This window comes from Nematolebias whitei, chromosome 6 (assembly GCF_014905685.2).
Source record: "Nematolebias whitei isolate Nwh7 chromosome 6, NemWhi1, whole genome shotgun sequence".
NCBI lineage: Eukaryota > Metazoa > Chordata > Actinopteri > Cyprinodontiformes > Rivulidae > Nematolebias > Nematolebias whitei.
In genome coordinates, this window is record NC_056503.1 from 48,030,180 (window position 1) to 48,041,487 (window position 11,308).

Consider the following 11,308-nt stretch of genomic DNA (forward strand, 5'->3'; position numbering starts at 1 on the left):
CAGTTCTTACAGTACTTACAGTTCTTACGGTACTTACAGTTCTTACAGTACTTACAGTACTTACAGTTCGGTCACAGACACCGACTCTGGTTTCACTTGTTTTCATTTGTTTTCTTGTGCGTTTCTATTTTCAAGCCTTTTTTCTTTAAGTTGACAATTCGATGCCTTCCTTGATCCAAAGATCACTTCCCTTTCACAACCGTCCCATTTTGTTTGTAGCTTTTAGACTCAGCTTGTTGGGAACAACCAACATTGTTCGATGATGATTTACCTTCTTGAATAAGTTTCTGATCCTCTCCTTTACTTCAGCGAACATCTCTGCTGTTGGCGCCACGAATCATTTTAATCCTGTTTGTTCATCAGCTTTTGTTTTGACTAAAGACTAATTTTAGATTTAATCTGATGCTTGTTTCAAAACTGCAACTTAAAGAGTGATTCCACAATCTTTTCCTCTACTTCACCTAAAAATAAGTCATTTTTCCAAGCAGTTATTCAGGAGGGTTTTCAAAGGACACTTTAATAATCCTATCATTTAGAGCATGAACGTAGTTTTTCAAACTCTACGAGTTCTTGCAGAAATTCTGCTGAAACTTCTGTAAATACACATGGCATTGTTAATCTGGTCAGTTTCTTTTCTTTTTTTTCTTGTTTTATTTTATTTTTGCGCATCAGGTTAAAAGAAAATTGCTTAAACAAAACAAAAAAAAGAGTTATTTTTATACAGCAGGGTTTTCATGTTCATTATCGTCGCTGCCTGAAAAGTGTCTTCATGCCAACGAAAGTTTCTGTAACGAACTCGGTCCACACAGAGAAGAAGATAAAAGATTTCACATCATTTTTCAGGTGTATAACAAGTCTAACCACAGTGTCTTTGATGACCCCCCCGCAGGTACCAGCTGATTGAAAACTCTCGCTGCATCGTCACGTTGCTCACAGAGCTGCAGGCGGAGGACGACAACAGGAGGTGGAGGTGTCAGGTGACCACAGGCAGCACCAGGGCCGCGTTTCTGGACTTCAGATCCTCCTTTGTGTACCAAGCGGCCCCCGTGGAGCAGAATGTGGGGCCCTCGGTCACAGAGGGGTGTCCCGTGGAGCTGCCCGTCAGCCGGATCCTTCTGTGCGTGGCTCTGCCGCTCATGGTCGGCATCGTGGGATTCTTCACGTGGAAGTTAGACCACAAGAAGGAGCAGAGGTCAGCGGCTGACATGGAGCTGCAGGAGGTTTTGTGACCGTCCATCTCTGGACCCGAACTCTGCGTTTATCTGCATTTATCACAGAAACCTCCGTACTGCACGGTCTGGACCTTCAAACAGAACGTGGTTTTATATTTCACAGAAGCCTGAAAGATTGTTGTTGTTTTAAACTTTGAGGAACGTATCTTGAAACAGCTTAAGGTGCTGAAATAAAACTATGTGGCCCATCACGTCCAACCAACGATGATTCCAAGCTGAAGAGCCCACACGTTTCCATGCACACAAGTGAAGCTTCTTTCAACACCAGCTGGGACATTCTGATCTCCAAGTGTGGGTTGAGGTTTCCTCTTTCGAACGACTCTTTAGAATACGCTGACAGTACGATTCAGACCCGTTTCCCAGGAGTTATCCTGATTAGCAAGACAAAGCCGACCACATCTTTGGGATATCTTGAAGAGCGGAGCATGAAAATGTAGCTTAAAAAATAGAAAATTAGTTATTTTGACCAAATCTGACTTAATCTCTGATTTGATGGGGTGAGACGCATATTATGTTTAAAAAAGGCTGCAAACTTTCAAACCTTTAGGTCAAAATGACCCACAAGAGTTCAGTTTTAAAGCTTTGTTTGGACCCAAGGGCAGCAGGAGGGTGACGTCTGTTTGATACAATTTAAAATGTTAACTTTTGATACAATATACTTCCACAAGCCGTACAGTACTTTGATTTTTACGTTATATTTTTAAGTTTCATCTTCTGTAAATGGTCAAATTACCACAGCTTTGAACAGGAAGTTCTCACAACATGTATTAGTATTATTAATATTTTCAATGCATATATTTGTTGATAAATTAAACCTTTTCCCCCCTAAAAGTTCTGGTTTGCTGCTTTTTATCCACCGTTGTCTAAATCCATTTTTTTCTTTCATTGTTTCACAATCAGCAAATAAGAGAACCCGTTGTATAATTATGAGTTTTAATAAGTACTGTGCAGAGAATTCTGTGAAAATCTTTGTCACAAAATGATAGAAATGTAAAATTCTTCCTCTTTATTTTGACTCTTGAAATGTAATATTTGTGTGAAAACTGACAGCATAAAATAAAAAAAAAGAGAGATAATTTTTCCTTGTTTTTAAGAGGATGACTTTTAAGGCTTTTCTTCAAAAATGCTAGTGGAACTAATTCTAGTAGTTTAAACATATTTTCTTGTTCTATTTGTTTATTTGAAACATATTGTCTCTAAAATTGTGCTTTACAAGACATTTTCTTAAAATAAAATAAAAACATAAAAACAAGTGACCTTCACTATGTATTCGACACAAAAACTTCATTAACTGCAGCCGCAAAATAAAAAAAATAGTTTTTCTAAATAGTTAAAAACCAAGTAAATAAATGTATCAAAAATAATAACTAGTCTTCGTAACAACTAAATAATCCACATGAAAGTAAAATTATAGACGCTGAAAATAAAAGAGTTAAATGTCAGTGTGACGTCAGACGATTTTTTTAACAGTAGCTACGGGAAGTGTAGAGGTACAATTTGTATGCCGAATGGCAGAGCCTTGTTAGCTAATTTCTCCGAACGTCATGGCAGCACATTTGAAAAAACGAGTTTATGAGGAATTTTCTAAAGTTGTTCAGGTGAGTAGAAGAAATCTTTCGTTTCGTCACTTGTGGTTGAGCCGAAGTTAGAAATTGAAGAATGCGACGCTAGTTAGCTGCTAAGCTAAATATGCTAACTAGCTACTAAGCTAATAAACGCTAACAAGTCGCTTAGCTAAAAGATGCTAACTAGCCGCTAGGCTAACAAACAACAACAGGCAGTCAGTTGCAAAATAAAACTGACTTTTTGTGCCTTTTTGTGCTAATTGAGCTGTTTTTATTCGTGTTAGACTAAATGACTTGTTTACCTGCATTATTCTGAATCCTAGCGAGTTATAAATTATAGACTGATTGAGTCAGTTAGCTCCCCAAAATTAACATTCGCTAATAAATATCAGAACCAATATGTTTAAATATTTTCACAATGTAAAGTTTGTTTGTAATTGTTTTCTTAGTCGGTATTTGCGCAAAATGAAGGTTTAAGTAATTTATAGAAGATCCTAATTTAAAAGTTTGCCGTCATTTATTCGTAAAGTTCGTAAAGTTTTGCTTCTTTCTATGTTTAAAAATCCAGTTGATGGATCAACAGAAAGATGTTGCATGTCACAGGTCAATTCTGGAATTTGTTGTTTGTACATTCATATACTGGTCATTAGTTGCTGTAGATAGAACATGGCTGTTAATGTCATGTCAAACTGGTTTATCTTTGCAACTTCATTTATAATTAGAAACTAGACAAAATAGTTTTATTTTTATCAACAAAGTCCATCAAGACTGGTTCATCCCTGTATGTGATGGATTGAAGAACTCGTAAATTAACGTTGAATTGTCGATAATCCAGGCAGCTGAAGACGGTTTTGTTTTTATTTTGAAGAGGTGTTTCTGCACAATGTTTCAGCTCAGGCCGTTTGTTCACTTGCAGATTCCTCATGAAGAAGCTCCGGCCAAGAAGCTGCGCCTGTCCAAACCCAGTAAGTCTGCCGCTCTGCACATCGACCTCTGCAAAGCCACCAACTCCACCGATGCCCTGCAGTACCTGCTGCAGTTCGCACGCAAACCCGTGGAGGTGGAGAGCGTGGAGGGCGTGATCAGGATCCTGCTGGAGCACTACTACAAGGTGGAGCTGAAACCACACATTTCAACGTCTTAGAATCCTGTTTATTTTCTTTATTTTAAGACTGCGTGGACACAAAAACACTCATGATGATGATGATGATGTCCTCTCGCAGGAGACGGATAACTCTGTGAGGCTGAAGATCGCCTCTCTGCTGGGTCCGCTGTCCAAAACACACGGCTTCAATCCTGACTGCATTGTTGATGACGCCATTAACACACTCGGCAATGAGAGTAAGACACATTCACACACTTTCAACAGATTAGCCCGTAATCTAATGACATTTTTGTTGTATATCTTTGCTATTTCAAGTTTAAGTCAAGTTCAAGTCAAGTTTATTGTCATTCACATCACATGTGGTACATGTGGTGGAAAAAAAATTGTGAACTCAGGGTCCCAGTTACACCTAAAAATAGCAAAAGTATAAGAAAATTTGAACTTGTAGAAGTCATTTTTGAGCTGTAGTGGAAGTTATGAGAAAGTTGTGCTTTTTGACATGAACAACCTGCATTGAAAACATTTAGGGACACTTCCCCCAAAACACACTGTGTCGGGCAGCACAGGGTGCATTTGTTCAGCTGTGTGTCTTCCTGTGTGTCTGCAGAGTCCCACCAGGTCCTTGCTCAGCTGCTGGACACTCTGCTGGCCATTGGAGCACAGCTACCTGAGAGTCCTGCAGTCAGACTGAGGCTCGTTGAGGTGGCCTACAAGGTACTCCTGCCTGTTCAGCACTTCCTGTCAAAACAGCAAACAGAGTTTTTAACGCTTCGCTGCTTTATCCTTGTTAGCATCTATCTGATACGTATTTTGGGGTGAGGAACAAGTGTCTGCAGCTCCTGGGATGTCTCGGCTTAGTGGACACGCCTCTGACTAAAGACAGCGAGGGACCAGGTTCTTCACAAGGTTTGGGTCATCGCTTTGTACTGGACTGTGCAAAAGTTTTGAGCCACCCCTTATAAGAAGCCAGCTTGTCTTGTCATCATTTATTATTAAACACTTCTTCTTAACATATATAAAACAGTGGAGCAGTAAAATCTGTGCTTATTTTATTTTTGTGTCAGGATTCATTTGAATCATAAAGTTTATTTATCTAAGCAAAGTTTATATATCTTAAGCATTTCTGTTCTCACCAATTCCATGAAAATGATCTCGTAAAAAGTCCAGTTTTTCTTTCAATTGTTGCTGCAGGAGCAGTGAGGGACGTTCAGAGCATCATCAGCAACTACTTTGCAGATCAGGACCCCAGAGTGCGCACCGCTGCCCTTAAGGCCATGGTAGGACGCCTCTGCTGAACAAAACCAGCTCGTTCAGTGTCTTTTATTTTATTAAATCGTCACGTTTGTCTGTTTCAGCTGCAGCTTCACGAGAGAGGAATGAAGATTCATCAGATTATTTACGAACAGGTAGAATTATTGTTTGTCTTCCCTGGACCCTGACAGAATATTTTAAATCTGTTAATTTAGACTTTGTAGGTCTGTTTAAGCTGTGACAGGTTTTAGAATCTACACGGTTTGGACATCAACATATCTGTGCTTTTAAATGTCCTGAGGTGTGCATGTATGTGTGCACGGTTTATACGTGAGGCCGTCGGACTTTTCCGACTTATTTCAGTCGTCTGACTCGTTGATTTTACTCGTACATTCTTGTTTTGCTTTTTAAGAGAGGAGAGATAAATCTTTTCAAGAAACGAGCGTTTTGAAAGATGCTATTTAAAACAAAACGTTCAGGGACTAAAAAAAAAAAGCATCAATTCTTTTTACACTGGAGCTCAAGTTTTGAAGACGACCGCGACAAACGGAAGAGCTGCGAGTGTTTCTGAACAGCGTTGGGGAATAATCTGTGTTTCAGGCCTGCAGGTTGCTGTCGGATGATTACGAGCAGGTCCGCTCTGCTGCTGTGCAGATGGTTTGGGTGCTCAGCCAGCTGTACCCAGAAAGGTGAAGTTTCACATTATTGATTTATTATTTGATTAGCAAAGACCGTTCAGAATAAAGATCTGAAAAAGTCTTCTCTGTGAGAACTTCCCCCAAAACAACTCTGAGTAGATATTTCTAAAGAAATATGTCTTCATCCACTTTGATTAGACTTTGAAGTACCAAAGTAAATAAATAAAACGTTTCTCCAGCTGGTCAGTAATAAACTGGATATTAATTAGAACCTGTCTCTGTCCGATCAGCATCGTGCCCATCCCGTCGTCCAACGAGGAGATCAGACTGGTGGACGACGCCTTCGGGAAGATCAGCCACATGGTCAGCGACGGCTCCTGGATGGTTCGAGTGCAGGCCGCCAAAACCCTGGTGAGAGAAACTCGCACTTCTTCTCATTTCAAATGATCTCTCTTTAAGTTTAGACTTTGAACAGTTTCTAACACGAACATGAATGTTGGCTTCAACATCAACAGGCTGTTGTTTTACACTGGAATGAAACGATTCATTCTTCTCAACATCAGGAGCAATTTTAAAGCCAAATAATTAAAAAACAACTCCCTCAGCAAAGATGAAACAAATATTCTCGTTGAAGCACCATATTATCCTTCCTTTTCACATGCATCCATTTTCCGTTTATGGTTTTTAAACAGCTTTTAGCAGCAAAAAAAGACAACATAGAGCTTTTATTTTTTAATCAAAGTGACATCTGTCATTGCATCATATTTCTTTTGTTGTGTGGCCCTTTCAGATGAAACGGACTCAATAAAAGAAGTAAAGTTTGTCTTTTTTGGTCTGAAAGTCTGCTTGATCGGACTCGGTCACAGCTTTTGAAAGTTTTTTTTTTTCTTGTCAGGGTTCGATGCTGCAGGTCAGTCCTCACTTCCTGGAGCAAACGTTGGATAAGAAGCTCATGTCAGACCTCAGAGTGAGTTTTTCTCTCCACCGACCAAAGTAACTCGTTAAATGTGATCATCAGCTCCGTTCACCGTGCTTCATTAACCGTTCTGTGTTTAGAGGAAACGCACGGCCCACGAACGAGCCAAAGAGCTCTTTGCTTCCGGAGAGTTCTCCTCGGGCAGGAAGTGGGCCGATGACGCTCCCAAGGAGAGACTGGACACCAACACGGTGAACCTCATCGCCTCAGGCGCCTGTGGGGCGTTCGTTCATGGCCTGGAGGACGAGATGTTTGGTACGAAACGTCCTGAAGGGTTGGGGTTAAGCTGCTTTTTTAAAGTTCTCATCAAAATGCTCCTTTTCTTCTTGAGTTTTCACACGTTAGACGTTCGTTTGCTGTTTTTGCTTCAGAGGTGCGCATTGCGGCGGTGGAAGCGCTGTGCCAGCTCGCCCGCTCGTCTCCGAGCTTCGCAGAGAAGTGTCTGGACTTCCTGGTGGACATGTTTAACGATGAGATCGAGGAGGTGAGGCTGCAGTCCATCCACGTGCTCAGAGAAATCTCCACCAACATAACGCTCCGAGAGGATCAGCTGGACACGGTGCTGGCCGTCCTAGAGGTACGTGCTCGCTGACACCACCCAGGTGTGGCGTGAGCGGACTCACTGATCAGGTCCCCGTGTGTCCAGGACTCGTCTCGGGACATCAGAGAAGCCCTCCATGAACTACTCTGTTACACCAACGTCTCCACTAAAGAGTGCGTCCAGCTGGCTCTGCTGGAGCTGCTCAAGAACCTCAACAAGTATCCCACGGACCGCAACTCCGTCTGGAAGTAAGAATGATTCTGTCCAGCTGATGAAGTTAGGAACCGGAACCTAAACTGGAGTTTATAAATGAATTGGAACCAACTCATCTGCATCGGCAGCAGTTTTTAAAAAGTCGTCGGTAACGACGCGGCTCTAAACGTCTTCATCAGGAGAGTTCATCATGGGCCGCAGAAGAAGGCTAGATACTGACGGGATTCTGATGAAACCAGTTGATTAACCCAGTCCTGTTTGGATCTGCAGCTCAGGCTTCACACCAGAACCACCGTTCAGACTTTAAACGGGTCACAGAAAGTTCTGATTTTACACGACCGAGCTGCTGTTTCCACGTCTTTAACGGTTTTTTACACAATCACAGATAAAGTTTCATGATTTATGTTGTAGTAAATTTGAATGTTTTAAGAGTTCGATGATGTCACATTCAACGTTTTATAATTTTAGCAAATTTCTGATTGCAACAATTGTTAGACATGAAAACTTTTGATAATTTTGTTTGATTAGATGATCAGAAACGGGAAGTCTTGGATTCTTTTGGGACTTTACAGAAGAAAGTTGTTGTTGCTGTTACAAAGGGACGCCGTTAAACGAGGCGTGTCGCGATAAACAATAAATCAATTAATCGCACGATAAATGAAAATTATCGACCTCATTTTCATTTATCGGCTTTATCGTTTCTTCGTGTCTCTCTTTCTACTGAAGACACTGGATGAAAAAAGGCTCGACTCCGGTGTTCTTCACTGACCCCTCCCTTTCTCTTTAAAATCGGTTTTAACCGTCCTAAATCGTGTTTTTGGTTCGTTAAAAGCAGCTAAGCTGAGAAGCTAAGCTACGAGCTAAGCTAACAGGCTGACCTCAGGGACAAACCTCCGTCTTGTCGAAGCTCCAAAATTCACGGTTGAAACTCGTGCCTTCGTGTAAAAAGTTGTTTTTCTCTGCAAAAAGAAGCTGAGAACTTGATTACTGATTTTTATTAAAAGCTTTGTGTGAAAAATGCTAAAGAGTTCAAACCACACCGAGCGTCCGCCATTTTGAGAACCAAAGAGAGGCAACCCATGTCACGTCAAGGGGCCTCCCTCCCATTTTTCTTAAATGCTCGCTCCCTCACTATCCATCCTTCTTTTCAAACAGTCTTATTCTGCCATCTGGTGGTCCAAAAAGACACTACACACAAAAAATAACCAACACTTCTTAAATTTGACAATAATTACTAATTATTGTCAAATTTCAAACTATTATCGTTTATTGCAATAATTTCTGAGACAATTAATCGCCCAGCAAAATTTGTATCGTGTCAGGCCTGCGTTAAACATTTTTCAGAAATGTTTTGTTTGTTTGTTTGTTAATGGAAGTAACTTTATGCCAACTCTCCAAGTCATGGATTGTTTCCGTGTGTAGTTGTGTCTCAACAACGTCGTCGTGCTCTCAGGTAGCTCCAGTTTAGCTTTAAAACGTTCACCCGACTGCAGAGTTTATAAATGGATCAGTGAAGGTCCAGGATGGTCATAAAGGAGGATAAAATGGACCATAAACTGTCTTCACCTTCAGAACCTTCAGAACCTGGGTTCAGTAAAAGTTCTGTCTGCTCGTCTTCCCTCAGGTGTTTGAAGTTTCTGGGTTCACGCCACCCGACGCTGGTGTTACCGCTGGTCCCTGAACTGCTCAGCACACACCCGTATTTCGACACACCAGAACCGGACATGGACGATCCGGCCTGTATCCTTCACAGAAAATCAAATAAACGAACTAAAGTGGTACAGGAGCCAAAATGAGAGACGTGTTAATGAAAATCTGGTGATTTAAAGGGACACCGTGCGTCTTCCTGTTCTTCTTGACGCCGGTCGTTTTTCTCAGACATCGCGGTTCTGGTTTTGGTGTTCAACGCTGCAAAGTCGTGTCCCACCATGCCGGCGCTGTTCTCTGACCACACCTTCAGACACTACGCCTACCTGAGGGACAGTCTGTCGCACCTCGTGCCGCCGCTCAGAGTGAGAACCGGACCGGTCCGATTCCAGCCGTTCAGACCCACATCAGCATCACGCCTCTGAACATTCAGCAGATGTTCATTCAGTTTAGAATTGACCTTTTCTGTTTGAAAATAAAGCTAAAGCAATAACATTTATAAAAATCAAACTTCTGCACGTACGGTTCTGTTTTTACAGAAACTGCGATGGATAAATTACTTTGCAGCTTCTTCAAAACCCAAACCACTCCTGAGTTTTATTGAAACCAACTTATTTTAAATATTCACGTAAACAAAGATGAAGCTTAAATGTTACATTTCAGGGGAAGTCTTTTGATGTTTTGTGCAACTTGTTTTTGTTCTCTGAGTGGAAATGAAGTTCTTAAAATCTGCAGGAGAAGTTCAGACTAAATCGTTCTGTGTTTAAAGAACGAGACTGAACAAATTAAAACGTCAGCGTCGACTGTTCGTTTGTGTTAAGAGTCCACTTCCTGTGGTCGTTTTGTGTTTCAGCTGCCGGGCAGGAAGCAGGTCTACAGTTTGGACTCCGTGGACTCGAGCTCTGGTTCTGGTTCCGTGGAGTCGGCCCAGCTCTTCCTCCAGCAGAGTCTCGACAGAGTCAGCACCGTCCAGAACCTGGAGTCACCCGGAGCTCAGGACCTGCTGAACTTCACCGTACGGTACGCTCACAGGAAGCGTTTCGACCGTTTCAGGGACTCGCGTTCACCTTTGAAGAGCCTCGTTAGGCCCCACCAGGGGCGACTGGATCGTGACGCCCACAAAGATGGAGGAGCGCGGAGCTTCAGGCGACCCAACGTTTAATTGTTGCTTCATGTGAGGTCAGGCATTTCTTTAAATCAACGTTAAACACTTCCTGTGTGTGTCAGGGACCTGCAGCGGCTCGGTGAGCTGCAGACAGAACTCGCAGGAGCTGCTGATTTCTGTGCTACGTACCTGCGCTGCCAGCTGCTGCTCATGAAGGTAGGAGCGCGTGTGCAAAAGTTTTGGTCTCAGGGTTTTAGGAGTAAGAACCTTGAAGTGTCGTTTCAGGCTCTGCAGGAGAAGCTGTGGAACATGGCCGTCCCTCTCTGCCTCAAACAGAACGTCACCGCCACCGCAGCGGCTCAGCAGGTCAGCACACGCGACCGCGCCGTCACCGCAGCAGAACTCCAAGTAAAACGACTCGTTTGGGTTTTTTTTTTTCACGGCCGTAGATCCTGGAGGAGACCTACAAGCTGGAGTTTCTGTACAGCGGTTTGGAGAGCAGACAGGTGGCCACCATCCACCACGTTCGCCTCCAGGCCAAGGCTCTGCAGCTCGTCCTGCTGGCTCGCAGCAGACAGGGGTTGGTGCTCAAACACATCCGTAAACACATCTGTAAACAGCTGTTTAACACCGCTCTCATGTCTTCTCAGCGTGGATCTTCTCATCAGCAGCTGCGAGAGGTTTCTGCAGGAGGTGGAGTCTTTTCAGAGGTGACGCCCTTTTCTGTGTGCGTTTAACAAAACACGAAACTCCTAAAAGTGACTCTAGATTTCTGCCGTCTTAAGTTTACACGTTCAAATTGTGTTTTTCTAACAACTGAAATAGTTCGAGTCTCTTTTCTCTTGTTCCAACGAGGTCAAGTCCGGTCGTCTGGATGGATTGTTGAAACGTCGCGTCTTTTATCCAACAATTTATCGAACAAAGAAGAATCCGTGCAGACGACCGGACTTAACCTCGTTAGATTCATCTTCCTGGATTATTGAGCGTCAGGACATTTTGTCCTCGGTGATGTTTAAGGACATTTTGTCCTCGGTG

The 11,308-nt window shown here is 42.5% G+C and overlaps 1 protein-coding gene across 1 annotated transcript in view; it reads left to right on the forward strand.

Moving 5' to 3' along the window:
• Nucleotides 1-2,706: 2,706 nt before the first annotated feature.
• The window catches only part of ints4 (integrator complex subunit 4), a 10,556-nt gene continuing 1,954 nt past the window's right edge, over nucleotides 2,707-11,308 (forward strand). Inside the window, exons 1-20 of the mRNA XM_037677721.1 lie at nucleotides 2,707-2,830; nucleotides 3,714-3,908; nucleotides 4,021-4,138; nucleotides 4,510-4,616; nucleotides 4,694-4,808; nucleotides 5,094-5,179; nucleotides 5,258-5,308; nucleotides 5,754-5,842; nucleotides 6,082-6,202; nucleotides 6,687-6,758; nucleotides 6,848-7,022; nucleotides 7,139-7,344; nucleotides 7,414-7,556; nucleotides 9,146-9,261; nucleotides 9,400-9,533; nucleotides 10,022-10,188; nucleotides 10,396-10,489; nucleotides 10,559-10,639; nucleotides 10,723-10,853; nucleotides 10,924-10,983. Of these exons, the coding sequence (XP_037533649.1) occupies nucleotides 2,777-2,830; nucleotides 3,714-3,908; nucleotides 4,021-4,138; nucleotides 4,510-4,616; nucleotides 4,694-4,808; nucleotides 5,094-5,179; nucleotides 5,258-5,308; nucleotides 5,754-5,842; nucleotides 6,082-6,202; nucleotides 6,687-6,758; nucleotides 6,848-7,022; nucleotides 7,139-7,344; nucleotides 7,414-7,556; nucleotides 9,146-9,261; nucleotides 9,400-9,533; nucleotides 10,022-10,188; nucleotides 10,396-10,489; nucleotides 10,559-10,639; nucleotides 10,723-10,853; nucleotides 10,924-10,983 (2,315 nt within the window). The 5' untranslated portion in view covers nucleotides 2,707-2,776. The remainder of the gene's footprint in view (nucleotides 2,831-3,713; nucleotides 3,909-4,020; nucleotides 4,139-4,509; nucleotides 4,617-4,693; nucleotides 4,809-5,093; nucleotides 5,180-5,257; nucleotides 5,309-5,753; nucleotides 5,843-6,081; nucleotides 6,203-6,686; nucleotides 6,759-6,847; nucleotides 7,023-7,138; nucleotides 7,345-7,413; nucleotides 7,557-9,145; nucleotides 9,262-9,399; nucleotides 9,534-10,021; nucleotides 10,189-10,395; nucleotides 10,490-10,558; nucleotides 10,640-10,722; nucleotides 10,854-10,923; nucleotides 10,984-11,308) is intronic.